The sequence below is a fragment of the Sciurus carolinensis genome, chromosome 9, assembly GCF_902686445.1.
Source record: "Sciurus carolinensis chromosome 9, mSciCar1.2, whole genome shotgun sequence".
Classification (NCBI taxonomy): Eukaryota; Metazoa; Chordata; class Mammalia; order Rodentia; family Sciuridae; genus Sciurus; species Sciurus carolinensis.
The window spans coordinates 25,857,527-25,880,754 of record NC_062221.1 but is presented as its reverse complement, the minus strand read 5'-3'; the positions used below and the strand labels follow the sequence as shown (position 1 = coordinate 25,880,754).

At 48.5% G+C, this 23,228-nt stretch overlaps 1 protein-coding gene across 5 annotated transcripts in view; it reads right to left on the bottom strand.

Moving 5' to 3' along the window:
• The window catches only part of Poc1a (POC1 centriolar protein A), a 97,625-nt gene that overhangs the window by 39,714 nt on the left and 34,683 nt on the right, over window positions 1-23,228 (bottom strand). For all 5 annotated transcript variants that reach the window (XM_047564103.1, XM_047564102.1, XM_047564101.1 and 2 more), the window contains 3 exons: window positions 17,947-18,080; window positions 5,154-5,222; window positions 2,389-2,487 (listed from right to left, as the gene is read on the bottom strand). In XM_047564103.1, the coding sequence (XP_047420059.1) occupies window positions 2,389-2,487; window positions 5,154-5,222; window positions 17,947-18,080 (302 nt within the window). The remainder of the gene's footprint in view (window positions 1-2,388; window positions 2,488-5,153; window positions 5,223-17,946; window positions 18,081-23,228) is intronic.

Genomic DNA, 23,228 nt, shown 5'->3' with positions numbered 1-23,228 from the left:
GGGCAGGGACTGCTGTACTCATAGTTCATGGAATATGGTAGTGTGATTCCCTGGGGGGCTGAAACACCTTGGCCAGTCAGGGAATCTCAGTGCCAGGAAAGGTTTCAGCAAAAAGGGCAAGAATACATTCACCAGCTTCCCTTCCTACCTTGGTGAAAAAAAACCTAACCACTGAACACTGTCATAAAAAAACTAGCTCTCCTTAGTTTGGGAGGGTGAAAAATTCTGGTGATGGATGTGATGGTTGCACAACAATGTGAATATACTTTATGGAATTGAGCTGTACACTTACATGCTGTTAATATGGTCAATTTTATGTTTTATATACATGTACATAAGTATGTATGTGTATAAAATCACAACAAAACAAACAGCCAAGTTCTGGTCTCTATTTTTAGAGAAGCCTCATGTGGTATGTTTGGCGAGGCCTCATGAACAGAGGAAGGCCCACACATCCGCTCAGAATCTCAAGGTGGCTTATGATAAGCAAAGAGTCCTAATCTCAACCAAGAATGATCACAGGATTAAGGATCACTTCAGGGGGTAGCAAGAGCTCACCTTCATTATCCACGGGGTCCTCAGAGCATGCTTGTGGGGGTGTTGAGGACTGAAGAAATGGAGACTTGGGAAGAGTGGGTACTTTGCTGGTGCCACACAGTTGGGGTTCAAACCCAGTTCCCTGACTCCAGAGTCCATATCCTGTTCCCTATCTGAGCCCCATGGAGGTATGCCCAGTGGGCAGAGTGGTAACAACAGCTCAGATGTGCATCTGAAGGTAGTCAGGGAACAATCAATTGCCTTGGGCCCTGCTGAGTTATTCACCCACCCAGGCTTCATCCTGTCATACTGGCTTCTCCCAACCCATATGACTCTGTCCCAGATTCTCAGGCTGTGAGGCTTTTGGAAGCAAATGTTTCCCATACTCCATTTCTAAGTCAGGATTAAAGACCAAGAGGCAGCTCATCCAACAAATTTCCCACTAACAATAAGAAAAATATAGGTTCTCCCCCAGTCGGTAGGTATTAACCACTCCCAAAAGGCAAATGGCAGTGCCCTCTTAGGATGGAGAAAAACTGCCAGGCAGCTCTTTGCCACCTGCAGTTTCTAGCTTGGCTGGCTTTGTTCAGAGGAGCTAGCATGACTAAGCCCAAGGTGTCTCACCTGTGAACTAGAGAAGTAACTTTACCTACTCATTGTGATGAAATAAGAAGGGAATAGGGCAGCAAGAGGCCTTGGTTATGCCTGGCTCACTAAGTGCCCAATGAACCAGGAATCATAGGAGAGGCACCAGAGGACCTCAACCCATTTGCAAATGCAAACAACTTTCTAGATGGGAGATAAACTGGCAGCAAGCAGAACATCATGCAACTCAGTCATCCCCAACAAATCAAAAAAGTGGAGGACTAAACACTCAACAGCAAGTACAAAGGAAGAAAAAAACTCCCAGCTACAGTGACCAGCTGGAGGGCAATCCTTGAAAGAAAATTATAAAATCGACAAGGCCTACTCCTAAAGGCAGCCCTAGCACACAGAATGAACAGTGGGGGTGTCAAGAGTTGGGGAAGGGATCCATCTGCTGGAGTTGCAAAGTCCTAGGATAGAACTCAGGAGGCTTCCTGGTTCTATTCTGGGCCCTAGCCCCTGACTTGCTTGGGGGCTTTGGGTGAGCCACTTCCTGCTGTTTGGGCCAGTTTCTGTCTGTGGGGGAGGTCACTGTCTCTAAAGTCCGGCCTGTGGCCACAGGAGCTTAAACTCCCTTGGGTTCTGCAACCTTAGCTTTAACATTTCAGCCAAAGATGAATATGACCTTATTTAATGAGACTATATCAGTTATCATTTTCCACCAGATATGTGTCAAAAAAAAATTAGCTATTTTAATTTAGGTACCCTGAATGCCCTTTCATCAACAAAGGTACTAAAAATGGTTCAAGGAACTTCCTCTCCATGGTTTATAAAAAGAAGGAAGTGAGACCAAAAGAACTGGGGGCCTTTCCCATTTTGTCCCAGCTGTGGTGGCTTTGGGCCTGGAACCCTCTAGGAACCCCACACTTGAGTCCTGTGGCCCAGGGTTTGGCATGGGACAGAGCCTTTGTTTCCTTAGGCCTTAATCCAGTAGTAGCATGTGCCATGGAGACATTCCCTTACCAAATGGGCCAGGAGCCAGGGCACCTGCAGCTGCTCTCCCCTTTTTTATAGCACTAGTTCATTCTAGACTAGAATCAAAGCACCACACGTACCCCAGTATTATTTTGTACATGACCAGATCTTACTAGGGTCCCTTTCCCATGGTCAACCTAAACATCCAGTCCCCACCATCTCTGAGCCAATGCTGTTCACAATGACCCTGCCCAGAGTCACGGGCTCAGATCTGTCTGCCAACCCACTTACCAGATTCCCAGTGGAGGTAGCCAAGGTGGCTGGGGGCCGCTGCACTTTTATGACTTCTCCATAATCAACATTATCAAAATTACTCTTCCAAACCATCACCTGCCAAAACAAATAGGCAGAAAATGAGAGAGAAAAAAATCACCTTTCCTGCCTCCTTCATTGAAAAAATGGGCACAGAGGGAATCCCCAAAGTTCTGAGTCATGGTGGTCCTCACCAAACACCCCAGCTTAATTCTGGTACTTGCCCCATCTCCCTAAGGAGTAGGCTTTTGGAACAGGTCTCAAGAGAACCTGGATGTACCACCAGGATGGAGCATCACTGTGCAGCACTACCAGGTCTTGGCACTTGCTGGGTCCTTCTGCTGGGGGAGGTCACAGAGGTCTCAGCATCAGTCAGTAATCATTTAATCCATTTGTCCCTTTTCCTTGTTTTTTTTTTTTTTTTTGCAGTACTGGGGATCAAACTCAGGGCCTTGTGCTTGCGAGGCAAGCACTCTACTAGCTGAGCTATCTCCCCAGCCCCCTTTTCCTTGTTTATCATCATTTCCCCATAAAAATAAAAGCTCCTGAGAGTGGCAGCTTGGTCTGTTGCACTATGGGATGTTGTAACATATGGATTCCAGGCCTGGCCACTAGGGTTAAGGTCCTGAGTCCACACCTTAATGTGAGGCCTTAAGTACAGGACTCCAGCCTGTGCCTCAGCTATGCCTCATGGTACCCACAGAGTGGCACCCACTATTCCAAGATGGGTGCCACTGAGCACAGAGTAGATGGCCTGAGTATCTATCTTCCTATAAACAGGATTATACTGAGACTCCTCCACAAAAGCTAAGGGATCTGCTCGGCTGGGGAGCGAGAGCTCTCCCTGCTGGAGGCTATTAGCCTTATGTAGTTAGGTGCTTCTGGGGTCACTTCCAGGATGGCTGGCTTGGAATTCACAAGAGGAATTGTGAAGCATGGTCAGCAGTCAACAGAGGCCACGAAAAAACTACCATATCAGGCTGGGGTTGTGGCTCAGTGGTAGAGCACTTGCCTAGTACATGCGACACACTAGGTTCGATCCTCAGAACCACATAAAAATAAATAAGTAAAATAAAGGTATTGTGTTCATCTATAACTAAAAAATAAAAAATAAAAAAAACCCACCATATCCACACAAGATGAGTGTTCAACACACCCTGGTACCATCCCTGCTGAGACACAGCTGTGAGCCTGTTCCTTATGGAGGCTCCTTATTGCTCCCTAAGCAGCTCTGCTCTTTACTGTTCCCAGAGAGACAGGCACCTGGGGTCTTTCATTCATCACTTCACAGACAGAATATTGACATAAATAAACCCTCTGTACAGGGTCCTTGTGTAACTGTGCAACCTAACTGCTGAATAAATTCCTAGGAGCAGAGTGGCGAGCATGCAGACAAAGAGATAATGCCAGATTCAACTCTAAAAAAGCTCACAAAACAGATTTTAAAAGGCAGCCAAGGAGCTGATGGCTGCGACTGCCTGAGGAGGGGCCAGAGCAGGTGGAGGGCTTATTTTCCACCAGGCGGCCTCTTAAGCTATGTGAATTCATTCTACCATGAGAGTCTACTGTACCAGTTCCTGTGTCTTCTAAGCAATGAGCCAGGCCTCCATGCTTAGGGAAGGCTCAGGCTCCCCTTTGCTTTCTTCCTTTCTTGATTGCTAATGTAGGGGTTGGGGCAGGGTGAACACCTATTATCAATTATCTAGGCTGTGGTCAAAGAGCCCCCTGCTACCCTCTGCCCTACTGGCAAACACTCAACCAAAATCAGTACATTTGGCTAGGGCTGGGGCTCAGGCAGGGCTGACGGGACATGTTCTGGATAAGCAGTCAAGCTGTAAGACCCAGCACCCATGGCATGAACATTCTTGGCAATCTACCAAGTCAATGGTGGCTCACAGTAGCCATCCTTTCCTCACTACCTAAAGTGAATACAGTTTTCTGGACAAGAGGCACTGCACAGGCACTCTGAAAAGAGCCTGCAGAGGGGTGGACTCCTCAGTGTCCCTGGCCTCCCAGTGCCAGGTTCTGGGCCAGCAGACCAGTCAATGGTGTTTAGCAGTCTGAACAGGAGGCACCTAGGCTGAGAGGCTAAAGTATCAGTACAAGGGTGATGAGGCGGGACAGGACTTCCTCACAATGTCCTTTCTCTGTAGCCAAGAATATCGAAATACTGACTCCCTCAAACAGTGCACAAATGGACTGCAGAGAAAAGGGCAGCAGATGCTGGAGGAAAGGTTCCTGGGGCAGGGTACAACTCTGAAATCAGGCAGAACTGGTGCCTGTCCCAACTCTGTCATTTGGTGGGACAGTTTCTTCATCTAAAGAGTGGGGAGATGAGTGGACATGTTCCATAGGCAATTTTGAGAATTAAATGAGGTCTGAGGCTCCTGACACATTGACTGTATTGCCAAACCCACAGTGAGGATACAATTCTTATCTATTTGTTTATCATCAGAAAAAGAACTAAAAACTTCAACTTTTTCATGGCAAAAATAGCCCAGACTCCTTCCAACTCACGCTAATTTGAGCAGCAAGGGTCTTAAGATACTACCACAAGGTCAGCATCTGCAGATCTGCTTTGGAGCAGCAAGGGCCTTGAATCGCAGTGTCCTACCCTAAGCTCTACCAGTGTCTTTGAAGGAGGTCGCTGAAAGCCACCCTGGTACATCCCCCATCTGGCCTCCAACTCCCTGTTGGATGCTGAGCAGCATCAGCTCAGATTCTTCACGTCATTCTTTACTTACCTGTTCATCAGAGCCTCCAGAAGCAAAATACTCCCCTGTTCTTGAAAAGGCAACAGTGGTGGCGGGTCCCTAACAAAACAAATGAAAAAGAACAAACATTAAAGGTCACATACAGGACAAAAACTAGCAGTTCCTGAATGAAAGCAGCAGCAGGACAAAGGACTGAGAGTCCATTCAGCCCCCAGTTCTCCCCAGCCTTTGGTTGAGGAACCTGTGTGTGGTTAGGTGCAAGGGCCACTAATGAGACCTCTGTTTCTGAGCACCTCAACAGGACAAAGGCCAGGCCATGAGATCACAGGTGGGCAGAGATGAGTGAACAGGACAGTTCACATGTGCAGTCCTGCCAAGTTGGCATCATTGTCCTTGCTACCCCAACAAGAAGCTGGAGGTCTGAGGGATGCACTGACTTGCCCTAGGCTACAGAACTCATCCCTCTGACCCAGGCCATTCTCCTCCCCAACACTGCCCTGCTGCTGACCAGAGAGGTGGGAGCACCAAAGAGGAGCCAACTGCTCAAGTGAACAGGACATAGTTGGGGACCCAGGTGGCAGGAAGGAGCCTGGGGTGGGGATTACTGACGGTGCCTGGGCAGTGGACCAATGTGACACACCTCTAACATGTATGCCACTTTCTCTGAGTTGGGCCTTGGGTGGAAAGGCTCCTGCTCTGGCTTCCCCGGTGCTGAAGGTCAGCATTATCATCTGAAGAGGGATGCCAACATGTGCCAGGCAGCACTCTGAGGGCCATCAGACATGTCCAGGCTGGCAGGAAGGGCATGATCTCCTAGAGCAAGAAGGTTCTTTCTCATATGCCTGAAATTCATTTCAGAAAGATGAACCAACAAGAATCTGTTTGGCCACATGACCACAACTGCAACCATCTCTTCCTCCCAAGTGGAACTTTTATTATGACTAGTACCTGGCATTCCCCAAGTAAAAACAGATAAAAGAGTTTTCTCTTAGATGAGGGGAGCATAGCCACTGTCACAAAGGCTACTTCAGTTCCTCTAGGCCACAGCTGGGAGAGGCAAGAGCCCCAACTGCCCATTATGAGCACTCTAGCAGTGAAGCCTCAGCTGTAGACAAGAGGAACGCTGGAAAGAACCTTCCACTCAATGCCAGAAAGGACCAGACATGGCTTGGGCTGGAAAGTGATCCCTAGGCCATGGAGGAAGGCAGTTTCTGCTCCTCTAGAACAGACAGGCAGGTTGAGAAGTGTTAACCTAGCTCAGGCACATGGGAAGCATGCCTACACAGACTTCTTGAATCCACCTACAGCTCTTCCTCTCAGAGGTACTCATAATGGTGACAAAGAAGAGTCCAACACCAGCTAACTCTGGCTCAGAGCACTTCACCGGTATCAACCCACTTAATCCTCAGAGGACACTTTGTGCATTTACCCTTCCAAGCAGGGCAATTCAGGGGGAGGATAGAGGACAAGACCTGAGAGGACACGAGGCAAAGCCTATTCTGCCAATCAACTACCTGCCTTCTCCACACAGGTGGATCCATAGCCCAGGGCATACCTCCAGAAGACCCAGGAATCCTAAGTGGCCATTAGCCAGGATAAAGTGGATCTACTTTCACCAATGGGAAACAATGCCCACTAACATTGGTGAGCATGAAATAGCAGGTGTGAGACATCATGGGCCATGTGACTCCATTTGTGTTAACACTGGCTGCAGTATGGAACCTGAGTGTGTGGGGTGGGGCATGCATCACTAGGGTACACTTTCAGGTGGATCGTCAGCGTGGGGCTAACAGGGTTGCTTGTGAGAGGTGGTGCATTTCAGGTAACTTCTACTTGATTTCTTGGAAATGTTTGCCATTTTCATACTTTAAATTTTTTAATGAGTGTACAACATTGCTACAAAATAAAAACAACAAAATGATTTTCATTTTGAGGAAAAACAAAGAGGGAACAAAGAAAAGGGAAGGAAACCAGTACATGGAATTTCAAAACAAGATGGGCACTTGGCCTGTCCAGAGTTTGCTGTTAATGGCAGGTTTCCAAGAAGGCAGACCAACTAAAGGACTGAAAACTTGTGAGTCACTCTGCTCATCATTCAACCACCAGATGCCAAGCTGAGAAGATGTCAAAAGTAGAACAGCAGCAATAGCAGTAGACCTAACAAAGACTGTGCCCAGTGGCAGGGCAGCCCAGCAGTCCACAGCTCGTAGGGGGATTAGAATTAGAGGGCAGATGCTTGGAGCCCTCCCCTACTCCCTTGGGTAAGAAGTGCTGGTGCTTTCCCAAGAGACCACATCTTAGAAACCTCAGGGACAGAGTCAGTGATCGATGTGCCCTTTGGAGCCCAGAGCCCTCCCCAGCAGTGTCCATTTATTTACCAAGAGGACCATAATGCTCCTGCACCAGTTGCCTCCACATTCCTGTAAAAATCGGATTTCCACAGAGGCTCCTGCTTATCTGTTCAGGGCCCACACTGGGAGCCCCAGGCACTCAAAGGTCCGAATGGATGACAGCAGTCCCATCAGATTGCATCACCTAGCAATGTCGTAGTCCTATTAGTTTGTATAAGTACATGATATGATGCCCAATGACAGAAATCACCTAAGGATGCATTTCTTAGACCATGTCCCTATTGTTAAGCACCACATGACTATACAGACAGGACTCTCCAACACTGATACACTTTGGGACTTGACCTTCAAGGGCCAAGAGAGCCTAGCCCCTGCTCCTCTCGCCAGGCCTTTCCCTTCTTCCCTAACCAAAGCTCCAGCTCAGCAGACTGAGCTTGCTGTTCCTCAAGTGCTGAGCTAGAAAAGAAAAGGTCTTCTCTTTCTCAGTGCTCTTCTTTTTATAGCCTCCTGCACTGAGTTCTTAATAGTGAGTTTCAATCTTTTATTTTTTAAAATATTTTTTAGATGTTGGATAGACCTTTATTTTACTCATTTATTAATATGTGGTGCTGAGAATCAAACCCAGGCCCTTACATATGCCAGGCAAGTGCTCTACCACTGAGCCACAACCTCAGCCCCTCTTTCTTTATTTTAAATAAATTCATTTAGGCTACAAATTTGCCTGATGACCATCTTAGGTAGATCCCAGAAGTTTCTAGTATGCAATGTTTTCACTGTCACTCCCTTCCAAGAGTTTAGTGTCCACTGTGAGTTCCTTTCTAGGCCACCAGTTATTTGGAAGTGCAGTTTCTAAACTAAGGGGACGGGGGTTGGGTGTCTCTACTTATCAGAGCCCAGTAATCAGATAAGATATGGTCTTAAATATTTATTCTGACAAGCAACAATATGTGTTGGCGAGGATGTGGGGAAAAAGGTACACTCATACATTGCTGGTGGGGCTGCAAATTAGTGTAGCCACTCTGGAAAGCAGTGTGGAGATTCCTTACAAAACTTGGAATGGAACCACCATTTGACCCAGTTATCCCACTCCTTGGTCTATACCCAAAAGACTTAAAATCAGCATACTACAGTGATACAGCCACAACAATGTTCATAGTTGCTCAATTCACAATAGCCAGATTGTGGAACCAACCTAGATGCCCTTCAATTGATGAATGGATAAAGAAACTGTGGTATATATATGCAATGGAATATTACTCAGCCAAAAAGAATAATAAAATTATGGCATTTGCAGGCAAATGGATGAAATTGGAGAATATCATACTAAGTGAGATAAGCCAATCTCAAAAAAACAAAGGACGAATGATCTCGCTGATAAGCGGATGATGACACATAACAGGGGGGTGGGAAGGGGGCAAGAATGGAGGAAGGAGGGACTCTATAGAGGGAAAAGATGGGTGGGAGGGGTGGGGGGAGGAAAAAAAACAGCATGAATCAAAACTTATAACCCTATTTAAATGTATGATTACACAAATGATATGCCTCTACTTCATGTACACAGAAACAAGATGTATCCCATTTGTTTACAATAAAAATAAATAAATAAATAAGTTTATTCTGTCTTCATGGTACCCTATTCTTTTTTTTTTTTTTTCTTCTTCTTTTTTTCTTTTTTGTGATATTGGGAATTGAACCCAGGAGTTGCTTTACCACTGAGTTACATTCCCAGCCTTTTACTTTTTGAGATAGGATCTCATTAAGTTACCTGGGCTGGTCTTGAATTTGTGATTCTCCTGCCTCAGTCTCCTAAGTCATTGAGATTATAGGCATGTGTCACCATGCTTGGCTCCTTTCATTTAATTAGTTACCAGGCAGGGTTCTTGCCGAGTTTGTTCTTCCTACAGGCCAGGCTTGCCCCTGGGTGCCTCTGCAGGGACTACTGAGTATGACCGGAGCAAACAGGGGCCACTTGGTGGAAACCTAGTTCCTGTTGGACTTCCTCACCCGGTCCTCAGGCAGGCTCAGCCAAGGTCAGTCCCTTCCCTTGAAGGACCATGCAGTCTTTCATGAGCTGATTCTGCTTAATCTATCATGAGCACTGGACACACATGGTATCCACCCTATTTTCCCCACAACCTTGCTACACTTGGTCCTTGAGCTTGGCTAAACCCACACCCAGTCATTTTACCACACTCCACTTCTCCCTTGCCAATTTCCAGATTAAAGGGAACTATGCTGTCCAGTTCCTTCAAACAGCAAAGCATCAATGGAACATGCAAAAAGGAAAAAAAAGGAACCCATGATAACTGGAAGATTAGACAGCAGAGTGTGACTCTCACTCAGCTGCCCCCAGGAGCCTCTCCAGATCTCTCCACTCTCTTCATTCTCCCACCTGACTTGATGAGGCCCCTGCATGCCTGAATTCTGACCACTTTGCCCACAATAGCCTTGCTGGCAAAAGTCTAGCCAGGTACCCTCACCTACCAACCTCACAAGAGCTGTAAAATATTTTTCATTGGCTTTCATATACACAGCCCACCAGCTAACAAACAGGATTGTCATACCACATGCCTTTGAGTCACAGGTAAAAGCAGAGTGGCCATCGAACAGATTCAGAGACCAAGGAGGACCAAGAAGTCTCTGGCATGGATGGTCTGGCCTCTGACCCCCATGCTCAGGCAAACAAAGTGCAACCCAACCTACCAGGTTACTTCTTCCACAAACCCCCACCAGGAGCTCCTGCACCCAGCTGTGGGTTCCACAGCATCTATTGTGGGCTAGGCTCTTGTGTCTAAGTGGTGGCCCATAGGCCCATCACAACCCAATAAACAAGGACTGCCCTCTGTGCAAGAGGTGCTGCCCACGCTCTTTCCCAACCCTGGCCCAAAACACCTGCTTCCAGCTCTCAACTGAATTGCTGGCAGGGCACAAAAGGTCAGGCTGACTCTAGGTTATTAGAGTAGAATAAATGAGCTGTTCTCTCTCTGTGTCCCTCACCTCTCAAGTAGAGCCCAACCATCCAAGCTAGGTATGACCCTCCTGAACACTGAAATAATCCTCCAGAAATGAAAATATTGGACAAGAGTATTAGAGTACTCTAAGAAACTAGGGTTAAAAACCTAGATGTCCCTCAATTGATGAATGGATAAAGAAACTGTGGTATATATATACAATGGAATATTACTCAGCCATAAAGAATAATAACATTATGGCTTTTGCAGGCAAATGGATGAAATTGGAGAATATCATGCTAAATGAGATAAGCCAATCTCAAAAAACCAAAGGATGAATGATCTCGCTGATAAGCAGATGATGACACATAATGGGGGGTGGGAGGGGGGCAAGAATGGAGGAAGGAGGGACTGAATAGAGGGAAAAGAGGGGTGGGAGGGTGGGGAGGAAGGAAAAAATAACAGAATGAATCAAACACCATTACCCTGTGTAGATATATGAATACACAAATGGTATGCCTTTACTTCATGTACAAACAGAAACAACATGTATCCCATTTGTTTACAATAAAAATAAATTTAAAAAAAAAGAAAAGAAACTAGGGTTAAAGGCACATTCTCAGAGACTCCTTCTGCCTGGAGCAGCCTAAGGCGCAGGCTTCTTGTCATACTACAATCTCCCCTCCTCCAGGGTGAGTCTCCTTTGTTGTCATTTCCCCAGCTCCAGCCTAGGGCGTGGCATTGCACACGTGCCCAGGAAACATCTGTGGGTCCTGCACTCGAGTCGAGTGCCCGCTGCAGTCAGCAGCCCCTGTGCAGGTCTGGCCCGAGGCAAGGGCTACTCACGCACACTGTGGGCCGGCTGGTTGCATGGAACTGCGTGTAACTCAGTCACATTCTGCAGTGACACACACACCAACTGCATAGCCACCAACACCAGATTTAACTCCCAGCCCACAGACCGCCCACCACCCTCTCCCAAATAGATGAGGGGATTTAAACCAAATGAGCACGGCTCAAGATTTGTTTCTGAAAATATAGAAAAATAAATCGTATTTCTAGCACCTTTCCCCCACACAGAGCTGTGAGAGCTTCACTTGAGGCATGAGGCTTCAAATGACAGTCACATTCAGTAGGAAAGCCCTTCCCTCTCCCACTGGTGCTCCCTGCCGTAAGATGAGGGGGCACACCAGGATGATGCAGCTCCCTTGCAGCTCTGACATCCCCAAATCCACATTACATCCAGTGAGAAGCAGAGACTCCCTTTCCTCCTGCTTCACTATCATTGCAGTGATGGATTCATCACACTTTATTCAGGGCACTGGCATCCCCAGCCAGTCCTGTGCCACCATGTGGGTTTCCTAATGCCCTGTGTGTCCCCCAGGAGTCAAGACCTAGAAGAAATGACATGACAGAGAGGACCAGTGAAGGGCGTTGCAAACAGACCCACAGATCAAGGCACCAGGTCAGGCAAGCCCACTAGGGTAAGCTGGCAAGGACAAAAACATTTGGGTTGTGGAGTCACCTCAGCACTACTCCAAACCCTGGGATGGATTTTAGGAGCTGCATGACAAGAGAAACCAAGCAAGATGTTTTGCAGGTAACAACAACCCTAAACAAAATAAAAAGTCAGATAAATCCTTGAGAGATACCATGGGTGTACGGGAGGAGAGGAAACAGGCAGACCTCCTTCCTGAGGGGAGCAGCTGATGGCCCCATCAAAAGGGCAGTTGTCTTCAGAAAGCCCTGTGGACTCATGTTCCTAACCATCACTGACTGCCCACCCATTCAATGCCAGGAGTGTGCCCACAACAGAACTTCTCATGGCATTTCTAAAAGTGCTCATCTAAAACAGCATGGAATCATTTTCCAATAGTTGCAGTGGAGAGGAAACAGCATCTGTGATGATCTACTATATCAGTGATGGGCAATTCAAACCCAGACTCTCCCAGAGAGGTAGATAACAGGATGTCAATCTCACAAATGAGGGAAAAGGCCCAGTTAAGTCAAGGTCTTCCCCAATGTCACACAGTAAAAGGTAAAGCTAGAACCACAGGACCCCATGTCCAAGCCCTTTACTCTGCTATCTGTAGCTTCTTGTTCAAGCTGAACAAGATGGGAGAGCACCTATGGTTTTCAAAATGAGGAATGGGTAGGTATGAGCTGTTCCTGGCAATATCAGAGGTTTCCTTAGAGAACAAGGCATTGTTCATCATCTCCCAGATAAGATAGTATGGCCCTACCTCACCAAATGCATCTTAGCACTTGTCCTCAGTCCAAGAAGATGCTTGCAACAGTGGACTAGTGCAGGCTCTAGAGTCCCAGAGCTAAGACTGAGGAGGGGGACACCCCACCACGTCCAGGCTAGACCACCTTCTCCCATCTATCTACTCTCTACCTAGAATGAGCTCTTCTCTGGAGCTGTCCTATCCCCACTGCCTTGCAAAGTGGTCAATGTTTGCTCAGGGTTGCATTTGAAAACCTGTAGCTAGCTCACTGTTGGGCAGCTTTGAATCTGGAGTAGCAAGGTTATGAAGGAGTGCAGGGCCATGCAGGTCAGACCCGCCAACTCTCTGGTCCATCACCCACATCACTCAGCAACATTCACCAATGAAAGTCTCTGAAGAGCCATGTGTACCCCAGCTTCAGCCAAGAAGTCCTGTTCCTGGGGTACAGCATACATGGTGTCAAGCTCCCCAGCCACACCTCCTAAACAATCATTTGTAGCCCAGAGTCCCAAAGTCAGGACTGCAAGAGAAGTGCCAGAATTCTTCAGGACCACAATAAACTTATAAGCAACATTCATCCCTGCTCTGGACTGAATGTTTTTGTCCTCTCCAAAATTCATGTTGAAGTTTAATCCCCAGTACAACAGTGTTGGGAAGCCTTCAGGAGGTAACTGAGTCATGCAGACTCCACCCTTATGAATGGGATTAGGTGCCCTTATAAAAGAAAAGGGCTTGGACAGAAGGAGCTTGGTCCCCTTTTTGTCTGTCTGCCATGTGGGGCAGAATACATGACACAGCACTCCTTCTCCCAAGAATGCAGCATCAAGGTGCTATCGTGAAGGAGAAAACAGCCCCCAACAGTACCATAGCTTAATTTTGGTCCTCCCAGCCTCCAAAACTGTGAGAAATAAACTTCTAACTTTTCTAAATTATCCAGTCTCAGGCATCTTGTTATAACAGACCAAAGAGAACCCAAACAATACCCTAGCCCCACAGGGTGGGGCTGTCTGAACAAAAGGCCCTTCAAATGGGCCAATAGGAAGTGTGGCTCATCATGCACCAAAGAACCACCAAACTTGGCTGATGAACTATATCCTCAGTACCAGCATACAGATCCAGCCCAGGAGACCCAGGGTACTGGGTGATACTGATCCCAGCTGGCACTAGCAAGTTCCTTCATCCTGGTGACCCCTGTGCATCGAGGTGATTCTGATGTCAGTCTAGATAAGAAAGTGCTACCAAACAGCTTTGCAGCCCTGACCCTTCTTTCTCCTATGAGGGATCCTCCCCCATGATTTCCCCAGAGGGCTTGCTCAGGTCCTGTCCTTATGGCAGGATGCAGCACTTTCTTAGCATCCACAGAGCCCTCTCTCCTGGTCAAGGTCTGTTTCACCCCAGAGTAGCTCCCTGAAGCTGACCTCTCTGTTGGTTTCACCCAAGCCTGCATTATCCCCTTCTCATAGATGTGGAAATGGAAGCATGAAGGAGTGGCTATCCCAATAACCAGAAAACTCAGTGACCCTTCCTCTCATGACTCTCCCAGGGCTATGCCTGGGGACTACCCCCAGTAGGTCCTCCAAGTCCAAACCAAAGTTTCATGGGGTTCCCTCCTACTAGAGGCATGTAACAACAAGACTGGGATACAAGCGGCCACAAGGCCTGCTGGCATCTTACCCAGACCAGGGATCCAAAAACAAGAGTGAAATCACAACTTGAATGTTAAAACCTGTGTGAGGCAAGTGAGTGTGGTAGAAACTGCACAGACATAGGTACTTGTCCCACCTGGGACCACTTTAAGAGGTATGAGACCCCATGCAAGTCCAGACAGCTCTCAGTTTCACCACCTGGACTCAAAAGTACCTTTATATCTACCTTCCTCCTTATCTACAGGATAGAATCCCTGGGTAGCCAGGGCCCACTTGAGAGCCCTGAGGTTGCTAAGCCACACAAAGCAGGAAGTGGCTGATAGCAGCTGTGTTCAATCAGGCACTTGGTCACCAGCCCCAACATCACTACCTCCCAGAACAGAATGTTAAAGTTCAAGTCACCAAAGAGCCCACCTGCACATCTTACTGGAAGGATGAGAGGGAATGGACTTCATAAGCAGGGAGTCTCTGGAGACTAAACACCTGTGACAGAGGACGAGTCAGACCTCAGTCACAGGTCAACAGCCCCTTGGAATGCACCCCTAATTCAGGCCATCTCCGGGGGGATCAGTAAGAAGGTGATGCGTAGAACCACTTGGAGCTGAGCCAAATGTGCTTAAGAGCATCTCACAACTCTCATGAGTTATGAACAGACAGCACAGGCCAGCCTCTGGGGATTTCTCACTTTGGAATGGAGCATAGCAGACCCGACTCCTGGTCATGGATTTCCATAAGCATTAGGAATTCAGCCAGCTATGGGTTCTGTATTTTAATCAATTGCCCAAATTAAGGCTGCTCAATTTATAAAAATCCCCACTTTAGAAGTCAACATTAGCTGACTATGAATTGCCCCAAACCCAGGGGACAAAGCCAGGAGGGTGAGCTGGGCTTTGCTTGGGGTAAACAAGGCTCTCCCACACAGCCCTGCCCTGCATGTGCTCATGCACTCACACCCTACATAGGCCTGAGACTGGACTCTTTTAGTGTGGGTACTGGGGACTGAACTCAGGGGCATTCAACCACTGACCCACATCCCCAGCCCTAATTTGTATTTTATTTAGAGACAGGGTCTCACTGAGTTGCTTAGCACCTCACCATTGCCTGAGGTTGGCTTTGAACTCACAATCTTCCTGCCTCAGCCTCCCGAGTCACTGGGATTACAGGTGTGTGCCACCGTGCCTGGGTGAGACTGGATTCTTAATCCTGATGCTGCTTCCACACCATTAGTGAGCACCCCAAATGAAAGCCCTCTCAAGTCAGTCACCCCATACTGCAGAACAGGTGAGGGAATTAAGCCAGGTTTGTCCATGTTGGGAACCTTTGCCCAGGGCCAACTGAAAACCAGCAACATGGTGCCACTACCACCTAGGAGTACACGAGGAGAGTGGGCAGAGAATCAACATCCACTAGAAAGAGTCAAGGATTATAGCCAGATCAGGGATAGGGCAGAGACAAGCAATTTGGACAGCTGGTCTTCAGCCCCTGTGGAACCCCGTGCAGGTCCAGTCTAGGAGCTCCCACCCCCTGACACCTGCAGCATCCCTTATTGGGGCTAGGTGTCACAACTGTGCTAGGAAGAAAAGTTCATAAAACCTGTGGCAAACCAGCCCTAAGTTTCTGTTTTAAATAGGGAATTTGGGGGGTTGGGAGCAGAAAACATTGAAGCCTCATATCTGACTCCCACCTTCATCCGAGCTGCACCATGGGAGACACAGGAAGGGCCTGCCCACCTTAACCCAACCTCCAAGTACCTCCGAAGACTTAGTCTCCCTCTCTGTCTTCCAACTCATCTCATCCTGCCTTCAACTGTCAACTCCTCCATGGAGTCCCCTGCTTCCCAGGCCATAAGCCTCAGAAAGTAGGACTTCGACATCCATCTTATCTCCCTCATGACCAGCCTAGAAAGCGAGGGAGTGGATGTTGACCAAATGGAGGACAATATGAACAGAGGTCACTAGTTTTTCTTCTCCCTTCTTCTGGCACTGTGAGCCTGGTGTCCCAAAGAAGAAATGACCCAGTGATTCCATGGAACCATTTTCCTGTTCTTCACACCCATAAATCTTGAACTGCCTCAACCCAGTTACCACATGTCCAGGTTTAACAGGGACAAGGAGATGCTCACGTTCCTTTCACAGAGAGAACAATGTCAACAGGTTTATCTTTATGTGATGGATGCTGCGCCTGAATACCAGGAATGACATTTTAGATACCACACTGAAGTGTCCTCAGGTAAAGAGGAGAACTGGCTGTTTAAAGGGCCCTCACAAAAAAAGGAAATGTCCTGGGTGATCACTTGCTATGCACCTGTTTCCATTCTGTTTCTAAGTAGCACTTTTTGTTCTGCTTGCAGAGAGCAAGTGCGGCAGCAGTAGTCACATGGGTTTCACATGCACTCCTGGTTATAAGGTCCAAAACTGCTTACACATCAATCTAAATAATCAACTTGCCCAAGAACTAATAGAGGTGACTCCCCAGCAGGCTTACACCAGGACCAGCAGTCACCCAAGCCCAGGCTGGCTGCACATTCCACTTGGATGTGCTAGCCCAGGGAGAACAGCCCCACTGGTCCTATAAAGACCAGATATGTCTCTGACAGGGAAGACTAGGAATCACCATAAGGCTGGGAGATAGCAAGCAGCCTCCAGGTCCCCAGAAGGCAGAAGTAAATGCCCATGTCCCCAACCACCAGCCATGGCCAAATGGCCCCGCTCCCTAACCCAGAAGGCAGTGAGTCCCAAACAGCAGCTGAGAGACATGGGCTCAGTGTCTATACTGGATTACTGGCCTAGCACCCCAGGACCTCCCTCAGCCTGAGGGCCTGCCCCACTCAATCATGTCTCTAGCACACAGATAGAGCAGATGAAGACAAACTCTGAACTGCACACTCCCTGCCCCACTTGCACGTAGTAACTATGTCCCAGCAGGAGACACAGTGATGAACTATCTGCTTAGCAAGGCATAGCTAGGCCACACTTCCTGGTAGGGTGTGTATGAGAGGCCTGCACCCAGGTCAGCTGCTGGTGAGAGCTGCATGTAGCCCATCTCCCATAACCAACCTATAGGGGCCTTACATTGGTCACCACCCACCAGGCAGTCCAGGGTACTGGATGCTTTGGAGTCACTCAGACAGAAGGGCTCTGTTCCTTTGATATAATTTCAGGAATTCCCAAGCTCTGTGCCCCAACCTCTGTAAAACACATCATGTCAGCCCACCCTAAAATCCCTGGAAACTCTGATGGTAACTCAGGGCTTGGGTTCCAGAGCTCTATTCAACCAGACCACCAAGGAATACTTGAAGTCATTAGGGGACTGATTCCATTCACCCCTCGGGGGAGGAGTTTGCAAACCATGCCCAGATGATGCCCTTCCCACACCCCACCCTATTTACCTCCCTTACTTCCTTCTCAGCTATACCAGGCCCAGACCCAGTGATCAGCCCAGATCACAGAAAAGGCCTACATTCATCTCCCTGGTGGTCATGAAGGTGGCTACCTCATCTATGCATCTTACTCCATTGCACAGGCTGTGCAGGGACCACAGTGGGTTCCAAGGGAAGGCTCCCTCAATTGAACCCTGACCTGTACTGGCATCAAGGCTGCACCTCTGCCCCATTCCATGCCACTCAGTACCAGGCTGATGCCCCTCACCTGATGCCCATGGAGCGTGTAGAGCAGCCGGCCCTCCATCAGGTCCAGGATCTTCAGGGTTGAGTCGCTGGAGGCTGTGATCAGGTAGTTTCCCGATGGGTGGAAAGAGAGGGCATTCACCGCTGCACTGTGCACTGGGGGAAGGACATCAGTCAGGTGCTGGCTGGGAGGCTAAGAGAGCAAAGCTGAAGCCTGAGATGGGCAATCAGGGCCAACCTTGGCTCAGCACAGGTCTGGTGGGCCAAGATAGCCATACTCAGAAGAGTTGTAGATTGTCCCACATGGATCTCCCAGGCACAATCAAAGGCCAGGAGAAGACTCATCCAGAGTTAAGAGTGGACAGTAGGAGACTCAAGGAAGAGGAAACGGATGTGGCAAGCAAAAGGAATCAAGTGATTCCTTCACCCTCTTCCACGACACCCAGCAATCAAGCTGGGGCAAAAGAGAACACACAAACATAGCATTTAATCTGTTTTATACTGTTACCTTAGGAAAACCAAATGGAAAACTAAACCCTCAAAATACCAATACAATGCCAATACCTTATGGGAGAGGGGTGCGGGGACAGGCAATCGCAAGGCTATGACACTTTCAGGAGCCAGGTGTTACTGGGCTCCCATCCTAGCCCCCTTTCTGGTCCACTCTGTGACCTGGAACAAGCACCTTGACTACACTAAGCCTCGGTTTCTCCATCTATACCTTAGCATCCACTTGTGAGGGGTGCTGTAAGGATACTACCGGTTAGGGCCCACCCAAGTTCCCCACCTAAGACAAAGCTAGCAGAGGAGCAGCCAGTGGCAGGAGAGAGAACCCTCAGACTTCAGTGCCAGCATGGATGTCTCTCTCCTCTGCCCCACGTCCCATATAATTCCAAATCCTGCCACATTACCCACTTAGCAGCTCAATCCTATCCATGACTCTCTTCCCACCATCCCAGCCTAAGCCCACCATCTGTTCTGGTGCCCCTTACTCTCCAATATCCAGTCAGCCCAGCTCTGTTGGTTCTCCCAGCCATAAAATGAAGCCTTTTTGTCCCTTGTTTCCAAGGACATGGTAGACTCTTGCCCTCCTTGTCCCCTGAACACCCTCAGGCAGGGGCTGAGCTGAATCCCTAGCTACCAGTTTAGTGTCTAGCACCAAGTGGAAAGCAGAAAGTGGCTAATGAGCTGGGTGTCCAGAAGCCCCAATGGGTCACACAGTCTTTCCTCAATGCTGAGGGCATGTTCTAGGTAGAGCAAGTCCACAGTCAGTGCATGGACTTGTTCACCACAGCCTCTTAAGAGTTGCTGCCAAGAAAGCCCCCAGTGACTTTGTATCCACTATCACAGTCTAGTGGAAAACCAGTGGAGCTAAGGTAATCATGATCCTGCAAAGTCAGCACTGTCGCAAACATAAAGGCAAGTTTGCAAACCAGTCCCTCATCTCAGCAGAGAGAAGCTGCAGGAACACACTGGACCAGTAAATATACCCACCATCAAATAGCCCTCAGCAGAGGGGCACACGGAACCTCTCCAGTGTCAGCGCAGCTGATGTGCTGATGTACTGGGGAGTGTGAAGACATGTTCCCAAGTATACTTAGGGGAGACAGCCAAGGCTTTACGTAACATGATATTTATATCTGAACAACACCCTGCAAGTGCCAGGAACTCTAGGAGAGAGCCTGGAGAGGAGCTGAGGGTCTCTGCAGTCCACTTCTGGAGGCAGAATGCAGAGACCCCACTGCCTACACTAGGATGAAGGCCACTCCAGGCCCCCCACCTAAGACAAAGCTAGCAGAGGAGCAGCCAGAGGCAGGAGGATGGAGCAGGGAAGGGTGTGCTCAGGGACCCTAGGACTTCCCCAGCATCATAAGGGCAACAGAGTCTGTGTGGACACTATCCTACAGCCTCTCGCCTGGTCAGAGTCACCCAACAGAGAGAATCTCCCTCCAAGGAAGGGCAACAGAAACCCCACTCCACTATAAATGCCAGAACACCAAACACATGGGGTCAGTTACTTCTTCTGAAGAGGCTCAGCCTGGCATGCCAGGCTTGGGGGGATGCCCCAGACACAGGACCTACACTTTTCTCCACTTGCTCTCCTGCCTCATTCACTGGCTGCACCACCTCCACTCTCACAACCTCACTGCCTCTGTAGAGGTGGCAGAGAGGGACCGATCTAGAAGGCCTCATCTTAAGAGCCATCCCTGCATGACACACAAGGCCCAAGGCCCCACGAGGGGGTGAACCTCCCATCACAATGACCTGAGTAGACTGCCCAGGAACAATTCACTTTTCGTCAAGTCCAAAGCTGCCGGCCTTCTTCCTGGCTGCATGGTAGGTATCAGTGATGACATAGACTGCTATTATCCCTCAACCCCCACCCCAAAAAGGGAATTCCAACTCAGGGTCAGAGATACACCAACAGTGAGTTTCTACAGGTCACCAGGAGCCCAGGGAGTGTGGGACAATATCATCACAGCCCCCAGACCCAAACATCAGAAACTGGTCACAGTTTGTAAGCAGTAGGGAACTTAATGAGAGACCTGGGGACCCACAATCCACTCTGCTCATACTGCTGTGTGTAAAGAACTTCAGCAAACATGGGCCTAATGGGATACTAACTGGCCAAGGAGCCCAGAGAAAGCCTGGGTGCCCAAATAGGAGGGGCCTTTGGGGAAAGACCATGCCTGGGTCAAGCTGCAACCCCACATCCTGTTACAAAGGGGTAGCTCACGTTCATGTGCCCATGAGGATACTCATGATGTATAACAGGTATCATTAGTGACACAGTGGCTCTGGATTTCCAAGGGGTTTTTGATTCATACCTGAAGTGCCTTAATACTAGCAGCAAAGGACACCCAAAATATTCTTTTTTGCAAACTCTGTGTAAATGCCCACTTCAGGATGGTAGTAAAGAGACAGGTAAGTGGGCCAGATTAGGAAAGATAGCACACTGCTCGCAATCAATGGTTTCAGTCTCAAAATACCAAGTAAAGGGTGCAGCCACTTCAAAACCCTCCATGATGGAGCTGAGGGTGTAGCTCAGTGGTAGAGCATATACTTAGCATATGTGAGGCCCTGGGTTCACTCCCTAGCACTACATTAAACAACAACAACAACAAAAATTCCTCCATTCCTCAGATAGGTTGTAAGTGCAGGGGTATACTAGGGACAAGTGGCCAAAATACCCTGGGACTCAGAGCTCCAACTACAGCTTCTGAAGAAGGCCAGATCAAACCTGCTGTAAGCCAGCCAAAGAGACTGCCTCTCCCAGGGACCTTGAATAAAACACTATAGAGTCATGATACAGTTTAAGGAACCCAGCACTGGAATGGTGGCAGAATGCCAGACTCGGAGGCCCTGAGTTGGAGACCCAGATTCATGGCCTCCTAGCTGCATGGCCATGGGCAATCTTGCACTTCCCATCAGTGAAGTGGGGAGTTGTTCTGTCTTGCTGGCCACCCAGGCCTGTCACTGGATAATGGACCTGCACGTGCCTGTAAACTCACAATGCACATTTTGGATTCTGGAACGGGGGCTGCTGCTCAGATGTTTGAACAGTTTTAACGTGGGTTCAGAGCATATGGAGCTAACCCACCTCCATGGGGACTGGCACTCCCAGGGCTCCACCAGCCAGTCTCCTTACTGAATTGGGAAATCATACTTGCTCTCCACAATGATAGGCCAGAGCCAAGAAACTCCTTGCCTGGGAGGAGTTGGCTAGCCTGAGATAAATGGTGCCAGTTATCTATAGTCCAAAGCCCCAAGCAGGCTTCAACTCCAACAACCCAACCCAAGACAGGAAGTGCCCTCCACAAAGCATGACCATGGGGTGGCTGGACACACACTGTAGTATCATTAACCAGTTCTCTCAGAAGAGCCCATTGGATTCACAAACCAGAAAGCCACTTAGGAAGTGCCTGGTGTCCATCTAGAATCACCAGGGGAGACACTAGATATCACTGCATCCTTAAAAACTTCCCCCTAGGGCTGGGGAGATAGCTCAGTTGGTAGAGTGCTTACCTTGCAAGCACAAGGCCCTGGGTTCAATCCCCAGCACCACAAAAAAAAAAAAAAAAAAAAAAAAAAAAAAAAAACTTCCCCCTAGGTTTCCTAGGAACCAGAGATAGACAAGAGATCAGGTATCTTCTGCCATAGTGCTAGAAGCCTTTCTTGTGGAATCAGCCTCCAAAGAGATTCCACACCTGTGGGAGTGGGAGGTTCCCACATGGTGGGTCATAGCCACAGAACTCTCTGAGGAGAACCCAGACCTAAGCAGACCTGGCCTGGTTCCTCCATCAGCGAGAAGAGTGAGGGGTGCTTTCCTCTTCCCAATGAGCTCAGATCTACTCAGCACTGAGCACCCAAAGGTGAGCCTGAGACTAGGGGATACGCTCCTGTGAACACCCATAGCATTGGACAGGGAGCTCAGGGGGGGAACCTACTGTGTTTACAGGACGTGCCAAGTCTTTTCCAAGACTCTAACATACACCAAAAGTGCTGAGAAACTAGATGTTGCAGGCTGATTGAGGAGTTCCAACTCAAGAGAAAAGGACAGCAGCAAAAGCAGGCTGAAAGTTCCCAGTGGAGCCTGTTCACTGGGACATACTCAGGTCCATTCATGTTTTGGTTTAGTGTAAGACACTGCAAGAATTTTCAGAGGTAAGATGATTAGATTATGAGTTGTGGCCTAATCCGTGGATTAATCTGCTGATATGGATTAACTGGATAGCAACTGTAGGCAGGTAGGGTGTGGCTGGAGGAAGAAGGTTGCTGGGGGTATGCCTTTGGGGTTTATATTTTATCCCTGGTGAGCGGAACTCACTCTCTGCTTCCTGACTGTCATGTCCTGAGTTGCCTTCCTCCATCATGCCCTTCTACCATGATGTTCTGTTTCACTCCAGGCCAAGAGCTATGGGTGGGTCAACCATGGACTGAACCTCTGATACCATGAGTCTAAATGAACTTTTCCTCCTCTAAGTTGTTTTTGTCTGGTCTTCAGGTCATGACTAAAACAACTCAGGTTCTGGTGCTCACCTGAAAGCACCCACTTCCCCTACCATCACTAAGCTTCACTCCAGTCTACTGCCTAGCTTGTTCCCTTGAGAACTCAGGGCCCTCTCCCCAGGACCCACCATCCCCCTCACCTGCTCTGCATTGCTCTGCCTCCTGACCACCCTCTCCATAAAACCCCATTCTCTTTCTTCCCCTGGCTTCAACCTCTGCAGCCCTTTAGGGCTGGGAGATGGAGTTCATGACTCTCACTCCAGCTTTGTGGAAATTTTTCTTCTAGGTCTTTCA